The 25534-nt window shown below is 42.5% G+C and overlaps 2 protein-coding genes across 3 annotated transcripts in view; one reads left to right on the top strand and one right to left on the bottom strand.

Moving 5' to 3' along the window:
* Window positions 1–13485, top strand: part of NCAPH (non-SMC condensin I complex subunit H) — a 46653-nt gene extending 33168 nt beyond the window's left edge. For both annotated transcript variants that reach the window (XM_089681714.1, XM_089681715.1), the window contains exons 10-18: window positions 1290–1438; window positions 1885–1988; window positions 4331–4453; window positions 4532–4639; window positions 4733–4870; window positions 5342–5452; window positions 8666–8742; window positions 8821–8896; window positions 13237–13485. In XM_089681714.1, coding sequence (XP_089537840.1) covers window positions 1290–1438; window positions 1885–1988; window positions 4331–4453; window positions 4532–4639; window positions 4733–4870; window positions 5342–5452; window positions 8666–8742; window positions 8821–8896; window positions 13237–13296 — 946 coding nt within the window. In that variant the 3' untranslated portion in view covers window positions 13297–13485. The remainder of the gene's footprint in view (window positions 1–1289; window positions 1439–1884; window positions 1989–4330; window positions 4454–4531; window positions 4640–4732; window positions 4871–5341; window positions 5453–8665; window positions 8743–8820; window positions 8897–13236) is intronic.
* Window positions 13343–25534, bottom strand: part of LOC149459047 (uncharacterized) — an 84127-nt gene continuing 71935 nt past the window's right edge. Inside the window, exons 16-18 of the mRNA XM_089681716.1 lie at window positions 20989–21114; window positions 17475–17588; window positions 13343–13682 (exon numbers count right to left, since the gene is read on the bottom strand). Of these exons, the coding sequence (XP_089537842.1) occupies window positions 13578–13682; window positions 17475–17588; window positions 20989–21114 (345 nt within the window). The 3' untranslated portion in view covers window positions 13343–13577. The remainder of the gene's footprint in view (window positions 13683–17474; window positions 17589–20988; window positions 21115–25534) is intronic.

Below are 25534 nucleotides of genomic sequence, written 5' to 3'. Positions count from 1 at the left end.
GGGCACTGAGCCCGCACAGTGCTAGGCGGAGGAGGGCGGCTGGGCACTGAGCCCGCACAGTGCTAGGCGGAGGAGGGCGGCTGGGCACTGAGCCCGCACAGTGCTAGGCGGAGGAGGGCGGCTGGGCACTGAGCCCGCACAGTGCTAGGCGGAGGAGGGCGGCCGGGCACTGAGCCCGCACAGTGCTAGGCGGAGGAGGGCGGCCGGGCACTGAGCCCGCACAGTGCTAGGCGAAGGAGGGCGGCCGGGCACTGAGCCCGCACAGTGCTAGGCAGAGGAGGGGACGGCACAGGAGAGAAGGTGTGCGCTGTGCAGAGCATTCCTTGTAGCCACTCGGTACACACTTATCAAAAACACTGCTCAGTGAACTGTCTACATTTGCATACTACAGCTCAGCCTACCTCCATCCTTTGGCATGCTAAACAAGGTAGGCAAGACCCTCGCTGCGTGACGTCAAATTGTTGGAGCCGCTTTCCTCTGTTCTGCCACCAATCACAGCTGTCAGCTTCCGGTAGTGGTGTTTGGGGAGGTGGAGGATTGGCACAAGTGGATCCCAAATGGGCAGTCCACCCCTGTACAGCATGTTTAAAGCTGTGGAAGCTGTCCCCTCCTGCTTGTAAAAGCAATCCAGTGGCTAGTTAGTTACTCGGATTGCTTTTTCAAGGGAGACGACTGTCGGCTCTAAATCCTGCTACTTGCCCGCAGCAGGACAATGTGTTTAAAAAGAAAAACAAAAAACACTTTGCCTGGTGCTCAGAACTGCATGTCCCTGGCGTCGGACAATAGGGATTGAACATCCCTGACCTAAAGTAAACTGCTGTGATTCAACAATCCAGATTTTCTCTTTGTGCTTCTTGAGGGATCAGGCCGCTTCCATGTCTACTAATTCTCATTGGATGTGTCGGCTTATTTCTCAAGCTTACTATGGGCTATCTGTCATCAAGCTTCAGTAGTTTGACCAGGTAGATGTTAGAGGCGCTGAGGACACTAACTTTGATCGTAGTGTTTTGCAGGTTATGGCATGAGGTTCTTTCTGGTTAGTTTTTGGTGCCTGTTGGCTTGTTGCCCTGTTGTCCTTCCCTCATGTCCAATGATGTCCGATAGAGAACATAATTTTTTTTGCCAGTGTCAAGTCACTTGATTGTGGCAGCATAACCCGGTTTATAAAGAATACTAAAGCTGCTCTGTATGACCGTGACAGCGTTGGGTCTTAAGTTTGAAAGGAATCTTCTGTTTTTCTCAGTTTTGGCTGTAAATCATCTTTGTTTCCATTATTTTCTGCCCATCAGGTTACAGATTACTCAAATCGCAGATGCCGATATTGGTGCTATGTGCCTGCAGCTGTCATCTTGTCCCGGAGAGTATTCATACTTCAGTCCTCGCACTATGTCCATGTGGGCAGGCCCTGAACATTGGCGTTTCCGGCCTCGGCAAAAAAGTAATTGTTTTTCTTTTTCCAACAATTTACGTCTGTACGCACATACCAAAAGTCAGCCGAAAGACATCGGTAGCCAGCCTACTTGTAGCACAGTCTATAGAACAGAAGCCGGTCTAACTACTAACTTCAGCTTCTGACAGTCTTGTTGGAAAATGAGCCTTCCATCAGTGCTTGAAGCCAAAGCCTGGAAGTGCTGATCAATGTTTTCTGATGGAGGCGGGAGTCCCCCTGTTAGAATGCAATAACTCAGAGTGTGAGATCCCTGCATTACACACCATTGTGTTGATGCAGAGATCTGGCAGTTTTTTTTTTTTTGTGGTTTTTTTTTTTTTTTTTTTCGTTCAACCCGCTGGTTGAATGAAAAAAAAAATTGAATGTGTATACCCAGCTTTATTCATCAGGGGACCTATAGCATTGTCGTTAATCTAAATCTATTGAACTTTCAGTTGAGAATATTGGTGACAAACCGAAGATCAAGAAGGCAAAGAAAGTGTTTGAACTGAACTTTGAAGATGACATTAATTTTGAATCTCACTTCTGTAAAACTAGGGTAAGTTGCCTAATTAAAGAATCTACCGTGTGTTTCCAATACAACATCCAAGAGTGATATGTGATTAGCACTGTGTGACTTTGACTGGGAATACAATATAAATGTAATTGCATCGCCAGTTTTACTTTACTGCACACTGTGCCCTATGGTGGAGATTAACCCATCTCTGCCTGTGTCAGTGGACAGGACATGAGAGGAAATCTCCTACGGAGATGGAAAGGTGGGTTCTATCAGCTTTTTTTTTTTTCTGTTATGTCTGTGCTCCAGTAGACATTTCCTGCACTTTTTTGGCCTGATAGCATTGTAACTGGGACAAGATGTTAGGAAAACCTTCTTGGCAAAACCTGAGGTTCCATAGCCTTTCCCCACTATGTCCAAAACTACAACCAGCAAATGTACTATTGCCTATTATAAGAGAAAATGTGACATAACCATAAATATATTAATGCAGTTTATGAGCTTTGGCACAGTGACCCAAGTGCACAATTGCTGCCCCATGGTTGGGATGAGTCGGGGGATGGCTAATCCATCAGGATCTAACCACGCCACTTGACCAGAGTAGGTTTCATTAAGGGCTCGTTCACAATAAATGTGTTCCAGTGCATATTTTTTCAGGTTACATGGCTGTCAATGGCATGGTTTACACCAGTGCTTGCAGTTTTGGTTTGTTTCGGTTCCAGAAAAAAAAATGAGAACATGCTGGATTTTTCCTGCACAGAACTGTGCTGGAACACCGTAAAATGCACCGGAACGCATCAAAAACGCACTGGACCCCAAATGAACCAAAAAAGGAGGAAAAAAGCATCTGGAATGCATCAAAAACACATTGGACTCTGTTAGAAAAGCACATGCAGACACCGGACTAAGTTTCTATGCTGTGAAGTGGCCCTAAATGTTTTTCGTTTTTTTTTTTTTTTTTCACAGAGGTGTTTATATTGGAGGTAAAAATGAGCCACAGCTGTGCAGAGGAGTTCTGAAGGTTGTAAGCTCTAGTGGGGGCTAATTTATGGTAACTGGAGAGGATATGTACCACCTACCAATGGCAACCAGTTTTAATTATTATTTTTAGGTGAAGCTTGAATGGCTTCTATGAGCAATGTTCTGCTTACGACTAAGTATGTGGCTTGCCCATAATTCTTTTATGTAGATGTCTTCTAGATATGCAGAATGATGTGTGGCTATTCACCAGTAAGACAATTTTATAGCTGAAAACACCATTCTCAGTCACATTTACTGCAAGATGCTGTATATGGTTTTATTGGTTTCTGTGCTTTGCTGTACTCTACACATCATCAATGTGACTGTAATGAGGTCTGTACAACCCAAAACTGGGTCATTAACACCGTGGCACCTTATCCTGTTAAGTTGCCAGTCTTGACATAAGTTAGTGTGTAGTCTTTTAAAGTTGGCATTCAAGTACAACCCCCCCATGCATTCTGTTAACATTTTCTGGAAGTATCATAAATTACAGCAAACAGGGAAGCAGGACAATTATATGTTACCCAGCAGAACCAGAGATGATTCACACATGTGCGGTGCGGATTAGAAGGTCCGGTTTCAGTGTGGCTTGAAATCAACTTGTTCAGCAGCTCAGGGCCAGTTCAGGATAGGTTTTTGTGACACAGCTGCGGATTGTACTGTTCACAGGTTTATGTCAGGTTTGGATGTGGCTTTGCCAGGCTCAGGACAGGATTCTGTGCAAGGAGGGGAGGTGCTGCGCTGGAGAGGAGGGAGGGAAGGGGTTGGGGTGGAGAGAGCGACCTACTGAAGCACGATCCTGAACTGAAATTCTGTTAACAACTCATGACATATGCAGTTTAGGAACAGTTTCCATAGAAGTCAATGGCCTGTTAATATGCACCTGCACTGAACCGCACTGCTCAGAAATTGTACATGACTCTTTCAAACCACACTCAGTCCGTACTGAATCTGTACCGCTCCTGCACTGGACATATGTGAACAGGCACCATAAGAAGCAATGTTATTTCACATGTCACGTGAATTGGATGCGGTTCAAACCGCATCCAAACTGCATATATGTGAACCAGCCCTTACAGTTGTCAATAACTAATTGGATGTCTTAACAGAATATCTGCAACAGAACACTGCAGTCTTTTAGTAGTTGAATATTATTGTAAAGTCATATCTAAATGCAGCAAAAGCTACAAAATGCTATCAGCACATAGATAATCACTCTGAAACCCAGAGATCTGGGTTTCAGCCTATTATAAATGTGTTAGGGACATATAGTGTAGTTGGGTATAGTCAAAAGTGTACTTCAATTCTGAAATACCGTACTGAAATATTAACCCTCTTTAATTTGATCTCCTATATTTAAATAGGCAGCTACAACACTTGCAAAAAGCACACTTGAGACACAAAAGAAAAAAGCCACAACACTGCCTGCTGATTTCCATTATGATCCAGACAACATTGCAAGGATGAGCTTAAGACCAGTGGACAGGGTAAGGTTTCAACTATTCCTTCACTTTTACACTTGAGTCTAATCTATGCAGGTTAATGTATTTTTTTTTCCCCTTTAGATCAATAGGATAGTTCCTGGAAATTCTGTTTCTGAACAGGAAGATGAGATTGGAGAATATGACTACAACAATCCCAATGACACTTCAAACTTCTGCCCAGCTTTGCAGGTGGGGACTGTCGTTTGTCATAAGCAGAATTAATTTGTCAGCAGTTTTTTTTTCCTTCAACATTAAAATTTTTTTTTAACCTCATTGTTTTAGCTTGCAGACAGCGACGATGATGATGGTCCTTTTGTGGGAGCCACAGATGAATGTGCAGAATTTCCCATACAGAATGGAATAGATGAGAAGAGGGTAGGCTTTGATGGGGAACACACTTTAATTGCAGAACCACAGAAGGTAAGCAGTGCACATTAATAAGGTTGTTTCCTTTTTTTTTTTTTTTTTTGAGTAAAAGTGAACACCAGTTTAAGACACCACCTGGGAGGTTAAACATGTCTGCCCTGCACATCTCCACATTCTCTGAGTGGTTATGTCAAGTTGAGATTCACAACCACAAGTGTATATTGTGGTGGTGAAGGCTATGCTGTTGAGTACGATTCAGCTCAACTATTCAAGAACCCTTGATGTGTAAGGAAAATAAATTATAGCAACCACAGCCTGGCCAAAAGTACCTCCGGCACCTACAGTCATTCCTTTACTAAAAGTGCTTTTACGTTTGTTACTCAGCTCATCATCATGACTTCTGTTCTTTGTAGCTGTCAATCACTATCTATCACACAAGGCTTGGAAGACATAGTTTGTTAGCATCTTAGTGTTACTATGTAGAAGTCTGAAGCAGAGCACAACTTGTTTTCCTTTTACATGCAGGTGAACAAAATAGAGATAAACTATGCCAAAACAGCCAAAAAGATGGACATGAAGCATCTCAAAATGAGCATGTGGGGGCTGCTGGCGAATACCCCAGAAAAAGCAGAGGAGGTAAGTTGAGATGTCATAGAGAAGATTGAACTTTGAGCAGGCAAGATAAAAACGGGAGCATGTTTATTGATTTACATTTAATTAGATTATGGTCGTTTTTTATTATTACAAACAATTTTGACTTATGCTTTAATCTCCGAAATAGACAGTAACTTAACATGCAGTTTAATTCATTGATGATGAAGCTACACATTTACATTGTAGTTTCCCTTATTTATCTCTTTATATATATATATATATATATATATATATATATATATATATATATATATATATATATATATATATATATATATATACACACACAGGTGAAACTCAAAAAATTAGACTATTGTGCAAAAGTTCATTTATTTCAGTAATGCAACTTAAAAGGTGAAACTAATATATGAGATAGACTCATTACATGCAAAGCAAGATAGTTCAAGCCGTGATTTGTCATAATTGTGATGATTATGGCTTACAGCTCATGAAAACCCCAAATCCACAATCTCAGAAAATGAGAATATTGTGAAAAGGTGCAATATTCTAGGCTCAAAGTGTCCCACTCTAATCCGCTAATTAAGCCATAACACCTGCAAAGGGTTCCTGAGCCTTTAAATAGTCTCTCAGTCTGGTTCAGTAGGAATCACAATCATGGGAAAGACTGCTGACCTGACAGTTGTGCAGAAAACCATCATTGACACCCTCCATAAGGAGGGAAAGCCTCAAAAGGTAATTGCAAAAGAAGTTGGATGTTCCCAAAGTGCTGTATCAAAGCACATTAATAGAAAGTTATGTGGAAGGGAAAAGTGTGGAAGAAAATGAAGCACAAGCAGCAAGGATGACTGCAACCTGGAGAGGATTGTCAGGAAAAGGCCATTCAAAAGTGTTCGTGACTTTCACAAGGAGTGGAATTAGGCTGGAGTCAGTGCATCAAGAGCCACCACACACAGACGGATCCTGGACATGGGCTTCAAATGTCGTATTCCTCTTGTCAAGCCGCTCCTGAACAACAAACAACATCAGAAGCGTCTTACCTGGGCTAAAGAAACACAGACCTGGTCTGTTGCTCAGTGGTCCAAAGTCCTCTTTTCTGATGAGAGCAACTTTTGCATCTCATTTGGAAACCAAGGACCCAGAGTATGGAGGAAGAATGGAGAGGCACACACTACAAGATGCTTGAAGTCTAGTGTGAAGTTTCCACAGTCTGTGTTGATTTGGGGAGCCATGTCATCTGCTGGTGTTGGTCCACTGTGCTTCATTAAGTCCAGGTTCAACGCAGCCGTCTACCAGAAGATTTTGGAGCACTTCATGCTTCCTTCCGCAGACAAGCTTTATGGGGATGCTGACTTCATTTTCCAGCAGGACTTGGCACCTGCCCACACTGCCAAAAGCACCAAAACCTGGTTCAATGACCGTGGGATTACTGTGCTTGATTTGGCCAGCAAACTCGCCTGACCTGAACCCCATAGAGAATCTATGGGGCATTGCCAAGAGAAAGAGGAGACGTGAGACCGATCAATGCAGAAGAGCTGAAGGCTGCTATTGAAGCATCCTAGTCTTCCATAACACCTCAGCAGTTGCACAGGCTGATAGCTTCCATGCCACGCCGCATTGAGGCAGTAATTGCTGCAAAAGAGGTCCAATCCAAGTACTGGGTACATATGCATGCTTATACTTTTCAGTGGTCCGATATTGTTCTATGTGCAATCCTTGTTTTATTGAGTGCATGTAATATTCTAATTTTCTGAGATTGTGGATTTGGGGTCTTCATGAGCTGTAAGCCATAATCATCACAATTATGACAAATTACGGCTTGAACTATCTTGCTTTGCATGTAATGAGTCTATCTCCTATATTAGTTTCACCTTTTAAGTTGCATTACTGAAATAAATGAACTTTTGCACAATATTCTAATTTTTTGAGTTTCACCTGTGTGTGTATGTGTATATGTATGTGTATGTAATGTGTGTGTGTGTGTATATATATATATATATATATATATATATATATATATATATATGTGTGTGTGTATATGTAGGTATATGTATGTGTATATATATGTATGTATGTATATGTGTGTATATATATGTATATGTGTGTGTGTATATATATATATATATATATGAGAGAGAGAGCATTTATTTTTCTTTTCTCTCACACACAATACAGGGCGGCAACTCACTGAACATTAGGTTAGTGAAGGATTGAACAGCAGTATGTCAATCGTTTTATATATCACTTTTATGTAAATGCAAGCTGGTGCTAAACTCTGGTGGGCAGAATTTGTAAACGGTAAAGTTTAAATGATTTCAAATGAGGAAATATGAGATGTAAGAAGCCTTATTTTTATCTACAGCTCCACAGCAAAGTTTCACTTCTATAGTGCAGCCCCAGTTAGTGCCTCCATCCTGATTTATTTATCTTAGTTTGGGCCACGATATTTCTCTTGCATGAGTCTCAGACCCACCATTGACACAAATGCCACTGTCACGTGGTTGTGCAAGAGATTTGTTGCTCACTTTCTGTCGGTAATGTTGCTTATACTGTTTTGCAATACTTACAGTAATATTAAAGGCTTTATTTTTTTTAAAATAACAAACATGTCATGCTTGCCTGCTCTCTGCCGTGTTTTTTTTTTTCATGGAGCGGCCCTGATCCTCCTTTTCTTGGCTCCTCGACCCAACCCCCCAAACCGGCATGTGCCCCTAAAGCAAGCAGCTTGCTATGGTGGTACCCAAACAGGTTCACTTCTGAGCCACTGCTCTGAATATCTATTCACACAGAACCACGGCTTGGCGCCACCCTCTCTCTCCTCATTGGCTCTCTGGGGGAGAGTCCCTGGAGAGCTGAGGCTCTCGTGCACATCGCTGGATTGTGATGGGGCTCAGCTAAGTGTTTGGGGGGCTGCTGCACACAATGCATGAAGGTAAAAAAAACCATCAGCCTTTACAACCACTTTAACATTTTTTTTGTGGTTGTGGTGTACATCATGAATTTTTTTTTTTTTTTTTAAATCAGATTTTATTTTTGTGTGTCTCTGATTTAATGGTTGATCCCCTTATGAGAAATGTCACCTTATTAATTACTGACGCCTGTCATATCCTGATACTTTTTACTCCTTACAAAGTTAACTTGTATAATGAATAAACTTTGATCAGGACCAAAAGTTATTTAGGACAGGATTAATCTTTCCTTAGATGTTAAATGGTTTGTCTGTTTATTTCATTTAAGCCAAATCATACGCCTGAGGATGCAGCTATTAAGGAAGAGAGAATTTTCAGCAGTATCACAAATGATTTGCAGAAAAGGTATAAGACCATCCGTTCTTATGTGCTTTCCAATGTTTGCTTTATCCTTTATACTGATGTACTTCGCTTGATCAACAGGTTGCCCACTTTAATGGCGCAGAATCTATCAGTACCACTGGCTTTTGCTTGCCTCTTGCATCTAGCTAATGAGAAGGTTAGTAAACATAGCCAGCCTTGCTTAAGTAGGAAACTATTAACACTGTTGAAGTCATTGTAAGTTTTCATTTTGTTTCTGAAATTTTTTTTATATGTTTTGGAAAAACAGATCTTCAGGAGGTGTATCCTCTATTTTATCCAGTTTATGGTTGCATTTCAGTGAATTAATAGAGATATGCGTTGTAATGGTCAAACTATCTTCCTTTCACCTCTAAATCTCTCCGCACAGTTATCTGTTCAACTTCAAAATGTACAGGTTATCATATGCCTTGTGATAACTCAACAACTGTCACCAATGGTGTTTGAAAACACAGGGTAGGAAAAAGCATTGATTTAGTGACTCGACACCAGACAGACTTAATATGGCAAGAAATCCAAAAAGAAATAGGGTCACCTCTGAGAGTACCAGTAATTCTACAGGTATAAAGGGGTTAGACAAAAAAATGGAAACGCTGCATGATTTGCAGGTGTGAAAGTGGCGACATGTTTCTCATTGAAAGCACAAGTGATGTAAACTCCTTTTACTTCCACTGTGTGATGAGACACCTAACTAACAGGTGGGAAGCCTCACTTTCGTTCACTGCGTGCCCTGCTAGTTATACGGAGTCATGTTAGAGCTTACTGAGCTTCAAAGAGGTCAAGTTGTTGGTGCCCATTTAGCTGGTGCCTCTGTGACTAAAGTTGCCAATGTATTTGCTGTTTCGCAAAGTACAGTATCAAGGGTTATGACGGCATATATAGTTTCTAGGAAAACGTAATCTCATGAATATAAGCGTGGTCGACATGGTAAACTGACCAAAAGATACAAAAGGACAATTGCATAGGATTGTGACTCGGAATAAGAAAACGACTGCTGAAAAAGTGACTGCAGAGTTTAACCACTTAATGTCCAGACACTTTTACCCCTTTCCTGTCCAGGCCAATTTTCAGCTTTCAGTGCTGTCACACTTTGACAATTGTAGAGGAAGATGAAAGAAAGAGTGCACAAACCTTGCGCATTACCTCAATAAATAGTGACTAATTTTATTAATAAGGAAATATACTCACAAAGTGATGGTATAACAGGCATAAGTAACCATAATCCAAACAGGGTTACAGGTAAATCGAAAAGGGGGGGGGGGGGGGGAGGGATGAAGGCTAACGCGTTTCGAAGGGTGCTCCCTTCTTCATCAGAGCTGGGTTGAGCAGATAGAGACTTCAGTATGGCAGAGTTCCCATGGCAAGGAGATATTCAGCCACTGAGTGTCAGTATTACAGCAGTTCAGCCTGTTTGACTAAACAGGCTGAACTGCTGTAATACTGACACTCAGTGGCTGAATATCTCCTTGCCATGGGAACTCTGCCATACTGAAGTCTCTATCTGCTCAACCCAGCTCTGATGAAGAAGGGAGCACCCTTCGAAACATGTTAGCCTTTATCCCCCCCCCCCCTTTTCGATTTACCTGTAACCCTGTTTGGATTATGGTTACTTATGCCTGATATACCATCACTTTGTGAGTATATTTCCTTATTAATAAAATTAGTCACTATTTATTGAGGTAATGCGCAAGGTTTGTGCGCTCTTTCTTTCATCTTCCTCTACAGTTTTATTAAGCTTCCCCAGCTTCATGATAGAGCTGCACAACCTCTGATCACCAGCGGATGAACACACAACACGCTGCTTGTCACTAACGCCTGTTTGATCTGAGTCTTTGAGCGCAGGAGATAATGGATCTTTGGTGACACTTTGACAATTGCACAGTCATGCAACACTGTACCCATATGAATTTTTTAGCATTTTTTTGAGACAGATAAAACTTTATTTTGGTGGTATTTTTTCACCACTGGGATTTTTATTTTTTGTGCAATTTAAATGAAAAAGTCCAAACATTTTGAAAAGTGTTTTTCTTATAAAATTTGGCAAATTAAATAATCTTTCCTCATACATCTTGGCCAAAATTTATTCAGTTATATTTTTAGTAAAAAAAATAACCCAAATTAGTTTATAACTAAAAATTATAATTTTTAAAAAAAAAAATTAAATTTTTATTTTATTTTTTTATAATCTTTTTTTTGTTTTTTTCAACATCTGTCACCCTAGCAGTACTGTCACCATAGTGACACTGTACTACTTGTGGGGGGTGATGATTTTTTTTTTTACACTGATTGTTTTTACAGCCTTTATGGGTGTAAAAGCAATCATTTCTCCTTCTCTCTGGCTGCATTCTTGCAGCCATTGAGAAATACTGTGTGAGCTGTGATTGGTCACAGCTTGTCACATGGTACAATGCTGTTGTGAATAGCCTTGTACCATGTGATCTCTGTGATCATTCAAAGATTTCACACGTAGTAAGCAATGATGTCAGAAGTGGCATCTTGCTTACACCTATTCATGTGATCACTGATTGGCCAATCAGTGATCACATGATTGCGACCTCACACAGAGGTCCTGTACAGTGATCTTGGTGCCACGTGCTCCCATGGAGCATGCACAATTCATAATGGCGGGCGCCGTTTATGAGTGGCAACCCGCCCCTGCACTGCCACCGTCCTGCCGTTTATATACAGCGGCTGGACAGGAAGTGGTTAATCTCAGCCTTCATGGGACTGAGATTGAGCTCTGCAGTCACTTCTCGACCTTGCTAAGTGGTAGTAAAAAGGAAAAAATTTCCCCCTGCCAATTAAGAGCACAATGTTATAGTATGCATTGCATACTAGCACATTATGAACGGCTTACCTTAAAACGAAGCCCTCCAGCGGCACCATGTCACCGCTGATAGGGCTTCCATCTTCACACAGTTTTTCTTCTGGCTCCAGTTGGTTGAATGGCCAAGCCGTGATGACATTGCTCCCGCGCATGCACCGGTGACTGGGAGTGCGCGGCGATCGGTGGTGCGCTGTGTCCCTCGGACACAGCGGATCACCAATCGACGGAAAAAGCCGAAGATGTCGGCTTGGTCATGTGATCAGCTGTGTCCAATCACAGCTGATCGCATGTAAATAGGGAAATGCCGGTTATCGGAATTCCTCTCCTCACCAGCTGTCACACTGACAGCTCGAGAGGAGAGCCGGTAATTGGCATTCCTTGGAGGGAACATGTGCCCTGATGATCTGTGTAGCCCCAGCAGTGCCACCTGTCAGTGTCCATCAGTGCTCATCCATGCCACCTGCCAGTGCCCATCAGTGCCACATATCAGTGCCTACCAGTGCACATCAATGCCACATAGTGCCCATCTGAGCTGCCTATCAGTGCCGCCCAACAGTGCCAGTCAGTGCCGCCTATCAGTGCCATATGAATGCTGCCTTTCAGTGCTTATCAGTGATGCCTGTCAATGTCCATCAGTGCCACCTACCAGTGCCTCCTCATCCGTGCCACCTATCAGTGTCCATCTGTGCAGCCTATCAGTGCCCATCACTGCAGCCTCATTAGCGCACATCAGTGAAGGAGAAAAATCACTTATTTACAAAATTTTATAACAAAAACTAAGAAAAAAACGTTTTTGTTTTTCAAAATTTTCAGTGGTTTTTGGTTTAAGAAAAAATAAAAGAGGTGATTAAATACCACCAAAAGAAAGCTCTGTCACAAAAAAATGATACAAATTTCATATGGATACAGTGTTGCATGACCGCGCAATTGTCATTCAAAGTGTGACAGCGCTGAAAGCTGGAAATTGGCCTGGGCAGGAAGGGGGTATAAGTGCCCTGTAGGCTAGTGGTTAAAGAAATAAAATGGCAAACACCTCATCAGTTTATAACTGGCAAAAATGCTTTGCATGGAAATAGGGATCTAATTCATTAACCAGGTAACTGACTAATTGTGTGAGGTAGCAAAACCATCATCTCATGAGTTGATCTCACTGACAGCAGCATCACAGCACAGCACCGTCATACAGTGTCGTGGTTACTGATCATACTGTCTTGACTAACTGACCACCTAAATATTGGGCCTAGTGGATAGGACTTGCTTTGACAAAATGCTGGGCAACAGATAACATTGCAATAGCAGCCTTAAGATGGATTTAGGTTACCCAGAGCTGCCTTTCCACATTTTTTATAGTAGTGAATTGTGGGTTGCTTTAATTTTTAATGTATTTGTAGTGTTTTGGTATAGCTTTTCAGTTGCCCTTAGCAAATTTGATCCTCTCATGCCACTGTATGTAGAAGTAGAGCTAATCTAACATTCGGGTAAGGTACTCTGTCTGGTGGTGTGCATACACTGATACCACTCCGTGTTGCACCTAAATGCAAAGTGAAAATGGGGAAAAAACAAGGGGGGGGGTTCCATGTACAGCAAAGTTCATTCATCCAGTGTTTTATAAATGATCTTCATTGTTTCTTGTTTGTCTTTTGTTTTTTTAGAATTTAAAACTGCAGGAAGTTGAAGATCTCTCTGATGTGATGATAATGCAAGGAGACTGATCAGAATACAAGAATGTGCAATCTTAAGGAATGATAACACAAACAATGTGATGAAATTTTTTATTCTTCTGTCAGTATCTGCACTATAGCAGAATGTCTGTAAATAATGTATATGTTACATTTTTATTGTCCCCACTTATTAATGTACGTAATAGAAAAAAAAGGAAAAATAAAAAGATTCAGTCAAAATCCAGTGTTTGCAATTTATGATGGCCACACAGGCATTTGCCTTGCAGGGAATGTGTGAGTGTTTTTATGATGTCCCTCTTCAACCATGGCTGTCAAGAAGGTGAAAACCAGGAAAAGCGTTTGTCATGATCCTTGTGCAGCTGCTTTCCAGTGTCTGAAATCTGATGCTGTCTGAAGGCTAACTCGCCATCCAGCTTCTAAAAAGATGACATACATAAAGTCAAAAAAGCATGGACTTAGGGTTATAGCATCTCCTAAAACTCCAAGGTTTGCCTCACATAAAGATTGTAATAATAGGGAAAAACATACACCTGGTTCTTTCAAAGTCAGAAAAAATACTTTTCATGGTGGTTGTGTACATTTTATCCTTAATATTATTATAACATAATAGATCTGAAACTGGATGGAGAGTCCTTACCTCAACCCTACTGAACATCTTTTTGTTGAATTTGTGCACAAACTTGAATAACAGTACTTGACCTAAGAATTGCTCTTCTTAGCTACATGGACACAAGTTCCCTTACACACTTCAAAATATTCTGGAAAGTCCATGTGGTGGCTGCTTTAACTACCAAGGTTGGGGGGGGGGGGGTGAATTCTCTCTCCGCCCAGGCATGACCCCTTTCAGCTACACTTTGGTTTTTGCTAATGTCTCTAGTTTATGGATATGCCTGTGAGATCACTGTCTGTCCGTCAGTCTGTGAAAGTTGTTTCCCATTTTGGCTTTTTCTGCACACCCCTACTGGGAATTGGAAAGGCTTAATCCAGATTGATTGCCTACGGCCCTGGGGCCGAGAGGAGATGGTACCTGGACCCTTCATGTAGGAGTGGGGACAGCCTGTAAGACTGCTGTCCAGCACTGGGATTCCTGTGGACAGCAATCTCCGGTGTACCTTGTATCCTGTGACTCGCTGGCAGAGTGCTATACAGGTCCAGGTTAGTGAGTCCCTGAGGGGGATGTCAGGTTCCTAAAGGTCCACGGTGTCCCTTAATGTGCTTGTGGTTTCTAGTAATGTATGGACATGGTGAAAGGATACAACACCATAGCAGTGTTTAAAAGGGAGGGACTGGACTGTAGCATGTGCAGTGACTTTACCATGCTTGTCAGTGCAGGCCCCAGGGTTTCCTGGGTGGTTGGACATGTGTGATCGGTACTGCTTCTGTGATTTTGCACAGCAGCCTTTGGCAGCAAATACTTAATTCACAGGTGTCTCTGCAAATAATGGGACACCTGTTTTGCCATGTTAGAGGAGCATCTTCAGGAAAGGGAGGAGGAGGAAGCTGTTTAGGATCGAGAATACTCTTTGGAGTGCATTCACGAGGAGTTTCAAGGTGTGCAGACGACAATGCTGGGCTTCCTGCCAGACACGATATGAACAAATTTGAAGTGACCACTTTTGGAGTCCATTTCTCCCAAAGGAACACGATTTGCGCCCTGACAGCTGCCTAAGATTTCCAAATCTTTTCCTATGGATCCTTATTTGCAGGAAGTGAGGTACACCAATTGGACTTGCCAAGAGAAAGTGTTCTCACCACCAAAGCGGTTTGCTTAGCAGAACCCCATAGAGGAGGAATTCTACAAGAAATGGGGTTTTCTGGCTGTTGACCCAAGATTTTTCTATTTAAATAAGATCCTGGCAATCCCAGAGGATGAGGTCCCAGTCTTTAAAGATGCCAAGGATTAGTGGTTGCAGGTCTTCTTTAAGACATCCTCTCTGATGGGAGCAGCTTTATAGCCACTGGCGGCTGCAGTGGGAGTTTGTCAAGTCCTCAAAGTTTGAGCAAAGTATATAATGCCATTTGGCAGTTCCTGGAAGATTTTCCAAGAGACTTGAGTTTCTTGGTGGATTCCTTGAAAGACTCCATTCTTTTCAGGCTAGACAACATGTCTGCCTATATGAGAAGGATCCTATAACTCCAATTTTGGCAAAATTTTGCTGTAGGAAAAAATTTGAGAGGCTGTCATTTTGAAAACAAGTGCTTGCTTGGACCATTCTTGGATGCCTTCATCCAGAAGGTGACTGGGTAAAAAAGTATGCTGTTAGCCCTAAAGAGGAAGGTGACATGACAAACTGGTGCCACCTTTAAAGTCCCAGATGTGTTCCTTTTTGTAAGCATTGGGCTCTAATCGGAAACCTGTATTTCAGTTCTCTAAAAATAGCTGGACCCCCCCCCCCCCCCCCCCAAAGTCCATTGGGTCCTGAGTCCAGTACTCTTCACAGTGAAGGGGCACTTCTCGCTCATGGTGTACTATTGTACATAGGAGGATTATTTTGCCTGGTGTGAGTCTTGCAAGTTTAATCCCTGACTTCGGGTTTGGTCATTCTGTTTGAGATCTTAATGTCTCATTCCTTGGTAAAAGCTTTCTGCCTGTGCACCCCTCTTTGTCTCAGTGGGGCATTCATTTAATGTTGTCCCTTTTACAGTCTTGATTGGGCCTATTCAGATGAACCCTTTTGTTGCTTCTTTCTGGCTGCCTTCTCCTGCAAGAAATCTCTTCTGATTCTTTTCCAGAATAGGGTAGTGATGAGGCCTCTGCCTTTTTTATTTTTTCTTTCCTTTCCTTTCTTTCTCTCCTTTCTTTCTTTCTCTCCTGCATTCCAATGAAACATAGCCTTACTCTCTGGATGTGGTTCGAGTAGTGCTCTTTCGTATGGCTCTTTGGATGGAGATGTTCAGATTTATCTCAATGCTATAGCTTTGTTTGCTAGTTTGTTTCCCTGTTTGTTCTACCTGAAGGTCTTCGCAAGGACAAGGCTGCTTCTTGATCCATTATTTCTAGGATTCCTGGGCAATTTGGTATTGGACCTCTGTTTATGTTTGTAAGGCTGCTACCTGTGGTCTTGTGTTCACATGTTTACTATGTTTTACCGTGTGTGTCTGCAGATATTTCTGCAAACGGCAATTTTGGGTGAAAGGTGCAGATAGCTTATATTGGATTTTGTTCTTATTCTGTTACTGGGTTTTTGGTGTGTGGCCCATGTTGCTGTTGCCCACCCCTCATGTTTAGTGCTTTGGGACACACCAAGTGATAATAAATATGATGACACCCTGGGGTTTATTTACTAAAGCTGGAGAGTCCAAAATCAGACTCCCTTCTGCATAGAAACCAATCAGCTTCTAACCTCAGCTTGTTCAATGAAGCTTTGGCAATGAAACCTGGAAGCTGATTGGTTTCTATGCAGAAGGGAGTCTGATTTTGGACTCTCCAGCTTTAGTAAATAAACCCCCCTGTGTCCTGTGATGTACATTTTAAGAAATTAACATTTCTGGTTTACCTGTTCAATAATTTTCTTGAAGTACATCACAGGAACTAATCCCCTATTTTGTCCTTCAATGCTTACTACAAAATGTAGGCTTTGGCAGGCCATGCATAAATCATTTTTATTCCCTCAACCAGCAGGTTGAACAGAAAAAAAAAAACACATTTGAAGTGGATTGGGGAAATACTCCCGCTGTGATATTGTATTTTACTGGTGGGGAGCCTTCCACTGGCAGAATACAATCATGAATGAAGTGTTGCCAGCTATAGTCAGCAGGACTGATTGTTTGGGAAAAACTGGACAGGCTGGTTTTACACAAGTTGATCAATAGATCAACTTGTATACAACCGGCTAGCCCATACATAGAACAAAATTCGGCTGGTCACTGCTGAACAAGCTGAATTTCGATCCATGTATTGCTGGCTTTAGCTTAGTTGAGCTGTGAGGGGTTATGCCTGGCTGAGGAGCACTGATTTTATCGTTTTTGGTTCAGTCATTGCACTGGCTTGCAAAGCAAGGTACATATTTTCCTACACTGGAGTTTATTGATGTAGGCTGCCTTAAAGTAACAGATGATTCAACAAATGTTTACGTGACACAGCACATAAGTTTGAATCCAACCTTAGTGAAATTAAATATAAGCGTGGCTGTGAAAGACAGCACCACCACTTTTCCATTCCTCCAATTCACATAAACAGGTACTGAATTTACGAAGTCTAGAGATACCTCTTTACTAAGCCTCAGACGCTCCTTCCACTGTTCAGCCTCCATGCTGTGCTCTGCTTCCAGTCGCTGTAGCTTCTTTGTTTCCTGTTCTTGCAACGTTCTTAGTTTTTCTTCCTGTGTTTTTAGAAATAAATTTTTAAAAAACCAGTACCAAAAGAGGGTCATTATTCCAATCCTAAAACAATGGCACTTTCCATTTACTGTATAAAAAAACCCAAAAAACTGGTATGTGCTTTTACAGGAGCCTGATTCTGAGGCAGTGAACTCTGCAAGTGATTCACATTCTTTCTGCGCAGGGTTAGGCCTCATTCACACAGGTGTATTTAAGGGTACACCTGTGCAAGGGCCTTGGTGGGATGCAGGGGTGTTCTGTGTATCCCCCATGTAGGCAGTCCTATTATACTAAGAAGAGGTATAAAGTGTAGGATGAAAATGGTTCACGGATGTAAGACCTCACAGAATATAAGTATAGGGAAACACTTATGTGAAAACAGGTCGGGAAGAGACATGGAAGATTATGTAATAAAGTGGACACTACTGACAAAACTGTAGAAAAGGATGACTAAACAGTCTACCAAAGAGGACACTGTCAAATAACAGCAGTACATGGGCCTTGTATTGCAGACATTAGGGGGTTTATTTACTAAAGCTGGAGAGTCCCAAATCAGACTCCCTTCTGCATAGAAACCAATCAGCTTCTAACCTCAGCTTGTTCAATGAAGCTTTGGCAATGAAACCTGGAAGCTGATTGGTTTCTATGCAGAAGTGAGTCTGATTTTGGACTCTCCAGCTTTAGTAAATAAACCCCTAGTTGTCTAACACAGCCTTTCTCAACCAGGGTGCCTTGAGGTTTCTTCAGGGGTGCCTTTGCAAAATGTCTAAAAATTGCCCAAAACATTTGTATACAAACAAGTGGGTAGAACAAGCCTGCCTTTTAGTTACACAAAGCCACAGGTTTTCATTGTGCACCATTACGACCTTCTAGCCGTCGGTGTCCTGACAACCAATGACACCATCAGTTGATAAGGAGGATGTCAGCTGCCTGCACAGCATCCTAATTTGACCCTCCCATGCCCCTCTCCATCAATGCTGGGGTCACATTAGCTCAGTGATGGAGAGAAACATTGGAATACTAGTCAGTACCAGTGTGCAAAAGTGTGTTTGCTTTAGAATAAATCACCTCTAATGTTGGCTGTCCTACATGTGTGGATGTTGCTGCTAGAATCGTGTTTTGCATTTTAGAATGGTGTACCCTTTTAAAATTATGGACATTTTAGAATGGGATGCCTCAAGACTGTCCATAATTTTAAAGGGTCTAACACAATATGAGCCACCCAGTAAGGCTTTGTTCACACAGGCATAGTTAAGCATATGCTCATGGCAAGGGACACGGTTTCCTGCACTTGGAGGAACAGGTGTTCTATGCATCCCCATGCAGGCAGTCCCATTATTGTCAATTGGGAAGCAGTAACTGCACGGACACAGCCGCTACTCCGAATTTGACAGCCATGTGGGTGCATGCAGGTCCCGCACAGACCTGCATTCGGAGCAGTGGCAGTGTCTGTACAGCAGCTGCGTTGCAATTGACATGAATGGGACTGACTGCATAGGGATACATAGAACACCTGTTCCTCTCCATGCGGGAAAACATATCCCTTGCCATGGGCATATGCCTGTATGAACAAAGCCTTACTGGATGGCTCATATTGTGTTGCAGACAACTTAGTCTGCAATACAAGGCCCATGTACTGCTGTTAATTGTGTCCTCTTTGGTAGACTGTTTAGTCATTTTTTTTCCAGTCTTGTCAGTAGTGTCCTCTTTATTAAATAATCTCCTTCCATGTCTCTTCCCCACCTGTTTTCACATAAGTGTTTCCCTATGTTTATTGTCTGTGATGTCTCTGGCATCAGTGAACCTCTTCTTAGAAATGTCTTTTCTGTCACAAGTCTTTTTTCCAAAAAATTAACCCCACTATGTCCTATAAAGCAGAGTATAAACAGAGGTTTTTTTTTTTTTGGCTGAATGCGCTGGTTGAATGCTGGTCTTTCAGTAGTACTGTTTGTTCAACAGAAGCCGGTCTAATGCCCAGCTTCTGTCAGAGGTGTACACACGTACCAAACTTTTCTGGTTCTTGCTGAACCAGCTTAATTTTGATACGTGTAAACCCAGCCTAAAGTGATTTTGAATGTTTTATTAAAAAAAAAAAAAAGTTATACTTACCAATTATGAGCTGGTCAACACCCCGTATTCTGGGGTTCTCCGCTGGTGCTTTGGTGTGCCACCATTGGAAGCCACTTCTAAGGAAGCACACCTGTGTGCTTGCTCCTGAGCCAGGCTATGGGCATCCATAGACACACAGTGCACTTTGGCCCTGCCCCCTCATCACAGGATTTGTCTGAGAGCAGCAGGACCCAACGGCTCCCACTGCTCTCAGTAAAGCCCATTAATGCAGGAAGAAAGCAGAGCAGGGACAATGCTAGATTGAGAGGTGTCAGGTAAGTGTTTGGGGAAGGAAGGGGGAGTGGAGGAGGTACAGACATAAAGGTTTTCACCTTAAAGCCGAGAATGCAGGTGAAAAATTAAATAATTTTTTTTCGGCCTTTAGAACCACTTTAAGGCCCCAATCTGTTCAGGTCTACCTGCCAGTTTTTCAGCCAGACTTATTCAGAAGCTCCATGTTAGCCTGTGGGCAGCTGGATGTAAAGGGACAAAAGTCAAGATTACTTTCACGTCTGTCCAGAGCCAAAAAAAAAAGAATGGATCAGAGTTTTTTTTCTGACCTGAACTTTAGGGATTAGAATGGGGTCCAGAACGTTCTGTTTTTTCACGTGCCACAAAAAAAAATAAATTATTATTTCGGACACGTCACACAAACATGGCATCCATTTTTCTTTTCCAAATCTGTTAAAGGATCCCCTGCTGAACCAACTGGTCATGGCCCATTCTTAGGCTAGTACTAGTTGCATTCAGTGGGACCTCACAGAACAAGTCTTTGTGCATGTGACAAATTACAGGCTATCCATGCTCAGGATAACTGAGAAGACCTTACAGGTCCTTGCAAGCATACCTAATAAATGTAAAAATCTCACATCAGTTGTTAAGCTTGGCATCAGTCAATGCTTGCAGACTGGATACTATTAAAATACTTAAAAAAAAACATTCTTGAAAGATTACAGTTTTAGGAAAGCTTGTAGAATAAAGTTGCCAGTTCACACCAGATGTAGTCTAGTGCATTTTTTTTCTGCATCAACAATGCATGGAAAGTAGGTTGATGGGTTCCAGTGGTATAGTTCACACCAGTGCAGTCAGTTCCAGAAAAAAAAATACAACATGCTGCATTTTTACTGTATTAGAATGCACCTGACCTCAGTACAGAGAAAAAAAACATCTGGAATGCATTTGGAAATGCATCGAAAAAGTGTTTAAAAACGTGCATGCAGAAACACATCCAGAACAGATCTGGAGTGCGTTTTTGTGGTGTGAACCAGCCCTAAAAGAATAAACAGATCTTACTTGTATCTGTGTCAGTTCCTTAAATGTCTCTTCCAGATGTTCCTTGAACTTCTGCAGTTCCTGTTCTTGCCTCTGCTGCTGCTTTTGAGTCTCCTCTTTCTGGCGGGCAGATTCTTGCTGCTGAAACTAGTTTAAAAATGTAAAGAGACATATTCTAGTACACAAAGTGTGGCTTTACCCTTCACAAAATAAATAATCTGGCTTTCTTTCTTGTTCATTGAGGGACACAGGAATTCAGAGTCTGTAGGATTATATGACCACCTCCAGGAGAATAGGACACTGCCAAACGAAAAAAAAAGTGACCAGCATGCTCTATCCCTTCCTACTCCCAGCATTCTTGGGTTTCTCAATTGTATATCACAGGATAGTTAATTTTTTTGGCTTGGGGTATTCTCCACCTAGGTAATTGTATATTTATTTATTACAGGTACTTTTATAGCACCAACAATTTTTGCAACGCTTTACATATATATTGTACATTCACATCAGTCCCTTTACCCCCAAGGGGTGCACAATCTAAGGTCCCTAACTTACATTCATACACATACTACGGCCAGTTTAAGCAGGATTCGTTTAACCTACCAGCATGTCTTTAGAGTGTGGGAGGAAACTGGAGTACCCAGAGGAAACCCACGCAGGGAGAACATGCACACTCCAGGCAGGTGGTGCCATGGATGGGATTTGAACCAACGACCCTAGTGCTGCCAGGTGAAAGTGCTAACCATTTAGCAACTGTGCTGCCCACATTTATAAATAACAAAGCTTGACACCACCCAGCTTTGCTTCCGCTTTTTTTTTTCCCAGGAGGTGTCAAAAGGTGATGGACCCATCTCACTCTTGCCTAGAGACTTTTCTGATTTGCTACATGAATTTCTACTTAAACTGCCTTTCTCTGCTGAGGCGAGGTGTCCCATAGCAGTAACAATTTTCCAAGTAGGTCTCTACATATGCTTAATATCCTGATGGGACAATTCCCGAACACTGGGATGGCCTGAAAGCTGCTGTAGTACTGCATCCTGCATGTGGCACTCACTTCATCAGGTGGTTCCATTTGTGAATTAGCTGGTGGGGTGCTTTTACAGGTCCAGAGCTGTTGTCTGAGGCAGCACAGCCCAGTCCCTGAAGACCCTATTGGGTATGCCTTTTTCCTGTAAGGAGAAGATTGAGATGGTTTTCTGGCTCTCCTCTGTATTGCATGTTAAGTGCCCTTGTTGTGGCAGGGCTCCTGGTGCTGTCTCCCTGCCTTTCTGTACCCATGAGCACTGTAAGTGTACATTAGTACAGGGCATGCATGCCACCCTGTTTTGGGCACACTGATTCCTCCTCTGAGTCTGTCTCCTGTGCAAGCATGACCTGAATCTGGCATCTGGCAGACCAGGAACATGGGTTTTCTTCCCTCCACAAGTGTATGGGTCAGCAAACTGGCTTTGGCTCTCAGGTGACATCTTACTTCTCATTAACTCCTTCAGGAGCTCCATCCTCAGGAACCTTCATGTCCAAGAAGGAACTTTCAGCCACATTCTCCACTGTGTTGGAGTAGTTGGCAGATATCTGTAAATATATGCAGAGCGATAACAGTAAAAAGTGTTTACCTCTGTCCCCAGAACAGCTTCTTGTGAGTTTTCCCTGCCACCCTTTTTTGGGGTGGAGGCAGGGTCTGAAAAAGCAGACTTCTCTGAGGAGAACACCAGGGGGTTTATTTACTAAAGCTGGAGAGTCCAAAATCAGACTCCCTTCTGCATAGAAACCAATCAGCTTCCAGGTTTCATTGCCAAAGCTTCATTGAACAAGCTGAGGTTAGAAGCTGATTGGTTTCTATGCAGAAGGGAGTCAGATTTTGGACTCTCCAGCTTTAGTAAATAAACCCCCAGGTGTCTCATGTGTTTCAATCTCAATGGTTCACAGTGAGTGTTTTCAGAATGGTTCTGTAAAAACATAAACTGTAGTTACTGGAACCCTCAGGACCTAATGTATCAGGAATGGGGTCGGTCTTGAAAAGCACCAAACCTCCTTTCCAGTGCATCCTATTTTAAAAGGACCTGTACAAGGACTGGGCCGATCCAAACAAAGATATTTGCACCCCCTAAGCGGTTTGTGAAATAATAACTGATGAAAAACAGTTTCTGCAAAAAGTGGGAAGCCCCTATTGTGGACCCTGAAATGTCTTATTTTAATGAGACCCTTACTGTGCTGATGGACGATGTACTGGTGTACCCAAGAACCCTGCACCCTTTTTTAAGGCATTCTTTCAATTGGTTTGTGTTCCCACCTGTTTACACTGCCCAAGCCAAATGTATGGCCCATTGTGGACCCGATGTACTTGAACATGTTTTGACATGATCAAATATTCCAGAGAGAATATGTGAGTTCAGTGGTGGATTTCCAAGCCTCAGTGGATGTCAAAGATGCCCACCTTTCCATCCTTTATATTTCCATTTCTTCAGCACTACCTGCAGTTTGCAGTGGGGGGAACAACATTTTCAGTTTGTGGGTCTGCCTTTTTGCCTAGTCAAAGCACCGTGATTGTTGGCTGTTCTGTGAGCCCAGGGGATCCCTACTAAGTTAGATCTGGTTGATCTATTCCTTTGTGAACAAGAGCCTCAGGGCCAATGTGCAGCACACAGTGCCAGTCCTGCAGGACTTTGGGTGGATCCACAATTTACAAAATCATCCCTAGAGCTATTGCACTAGCTGGAATATCTGGACCTCATCCTGAACACTGCTCTGGCATGCATTTTCCTTCCCCAGGAAAGGCTTTGGTCCATTGTAGGAGAGTTGAGTTCTCTGGAACGCCCCTCCATTTGTTCTGCATGAGGGTACTGCAGTTGATGGTAGTACAGTCCTGTACATGCAGTTTCATTTAAGACTGATGTGTGAGACAAAAGGACTCTGTCCCTGGATTGCCATATGTCTATACACACCAAAATCAGGTTATCCTTGGAATATTGGCTATCCAGCCTGGTTCTGGAGTTGGGGAAATCTTGTTTTCCCGTTATGTGGAAAGCGCTGAGAGAGAGAGAGAAGGTATTCCAGTGATTCTCATTGCACCCAGTTGGCTCAGTAGGGCTTGGTTCTCATAGACATAGACTTCTAGACATAGACTTGTTTCCAGCCCATCAGCGATTCCTATGATTTACTGTGAGCACTCAACACGTCCAGTTTGTAGCCTTGCCTTTTAGCCTGTTATCAGCACCACAGGTGTTCACCTATGCTAGCCTTGCTGCCCTCTCAGGATATCTCCACTGAGGGATATCTGGACAATCTTCTGCTAAAGAAACAGTCATTCCCTGCAAAGCTGAACACCCCAGATGGAGGGTCATTCAATCTGGATTAAGTTGGACAATGCTACAGCAGTGGCATACATGAATCATCAGGGGGTAACCAGAAATCTTGCCATGGTCAATGAGGTAGAAAGAATTCTGTCCTGGGCAGGGGTGGACATTTGGCTGGCAGCACACCCAGGGGAATGGCCCTTACACCTGGAAAACTGGGTAGGTTTGTCTGCAGGAGCAAAGATAAACTGGCAGAAACAGAGGATTGCTCTGAGGGATCAGCACACCCTGATCTTTCCTTCTCTGAAACTCCTTCCTCCTCTGCTTTGCATGATCAAGCTGAAGGGCATTCTGCTGATTCTTATAGCTCTGGACTGGCCTAGGCAGTTGTTCTACTCTAACGTGATCAGACTACTGGCAGATGCGCCATTGGCTTCAGATCATCTGGATCTTTTGTCCCAAGAACTGACTTTATTGGTGAGTTACACCATTTCATGTGGAAGGTATATTTTGCCTGGTGTGAAGGAAGAAATAATCCCAAAACATTTACAGCAGAATGGATTCTATCCTTTCTGTAAATGGATTTGGATCAGCAGCTATCCCTGAGTATAATCAAGGGGCAGACTTCAACACCTGTGATCTTGTTCCAGAGACTTTTAACATCCCACTCTGAGACCTTCATACAGGCTGTTTCTGGCTCTGGTTCATCAGAAAAAGATCACCCTCCATTACCTGGATGCAGTTTGTGCTGTGGATGTCTACCTTGCAGTCACTAATTCTATCAGAAAGACTATCTTTGTCATCCTTTGTTGGCTGCGCAGTTGCAGAAAACTGCAGCTACCGTCAGCCTGTCATTGTATTGCATGGGCTGAGTGGCCTCAGCTATTCGCACACACCTGTCATTCCAGATGAAGGAATCCACACATTTTTGCCACTTTTTTTTCAGTGTGTGCTAATCTCCTGTGTGAATGGAAACTTAATGTTTTGTTGCTGTTGTCCACAATTTAGGCCTCTTTCACACTGATGGCCTGATTGGGTCCACCTGACCATTTTTCAGGTGGCTCTGATCAGACCATCCATAGACCTCTATGGACTGGTGGGCGTCAGTGGACAAGTGTCTGTTGAAAACAGCAGAAAGAATAATTAACGAGCGCTTGGAGATGGATAGCAAGCAGCTGGCATGAAAGGCACAAACCTCAAACCTTCACACTATAATAACAACACATGCAGCGCTACAAATGGTTAATATAAAGTAACATATAAGGTAATAAGTG

This window comes from Staurois parvus, unplaced genomic scaffold, assembly GCF_062004578.1.
Source record: "Staurois parvus isolate SC_StPar_1 unplaced genomic scaffold, SC_StPar_1.0 ptg000276l, whole genome shotgun sequence".
NCBI lineage: Eukaryota > Metazoa > Chordata > Amphibia > Anura > Ranidae > Staurois > Staurois parvus.
Note: the sequence above shows the minus strand (reverse complement) of the source record. Positions and strands in the feature narration are given on the sequence as shown.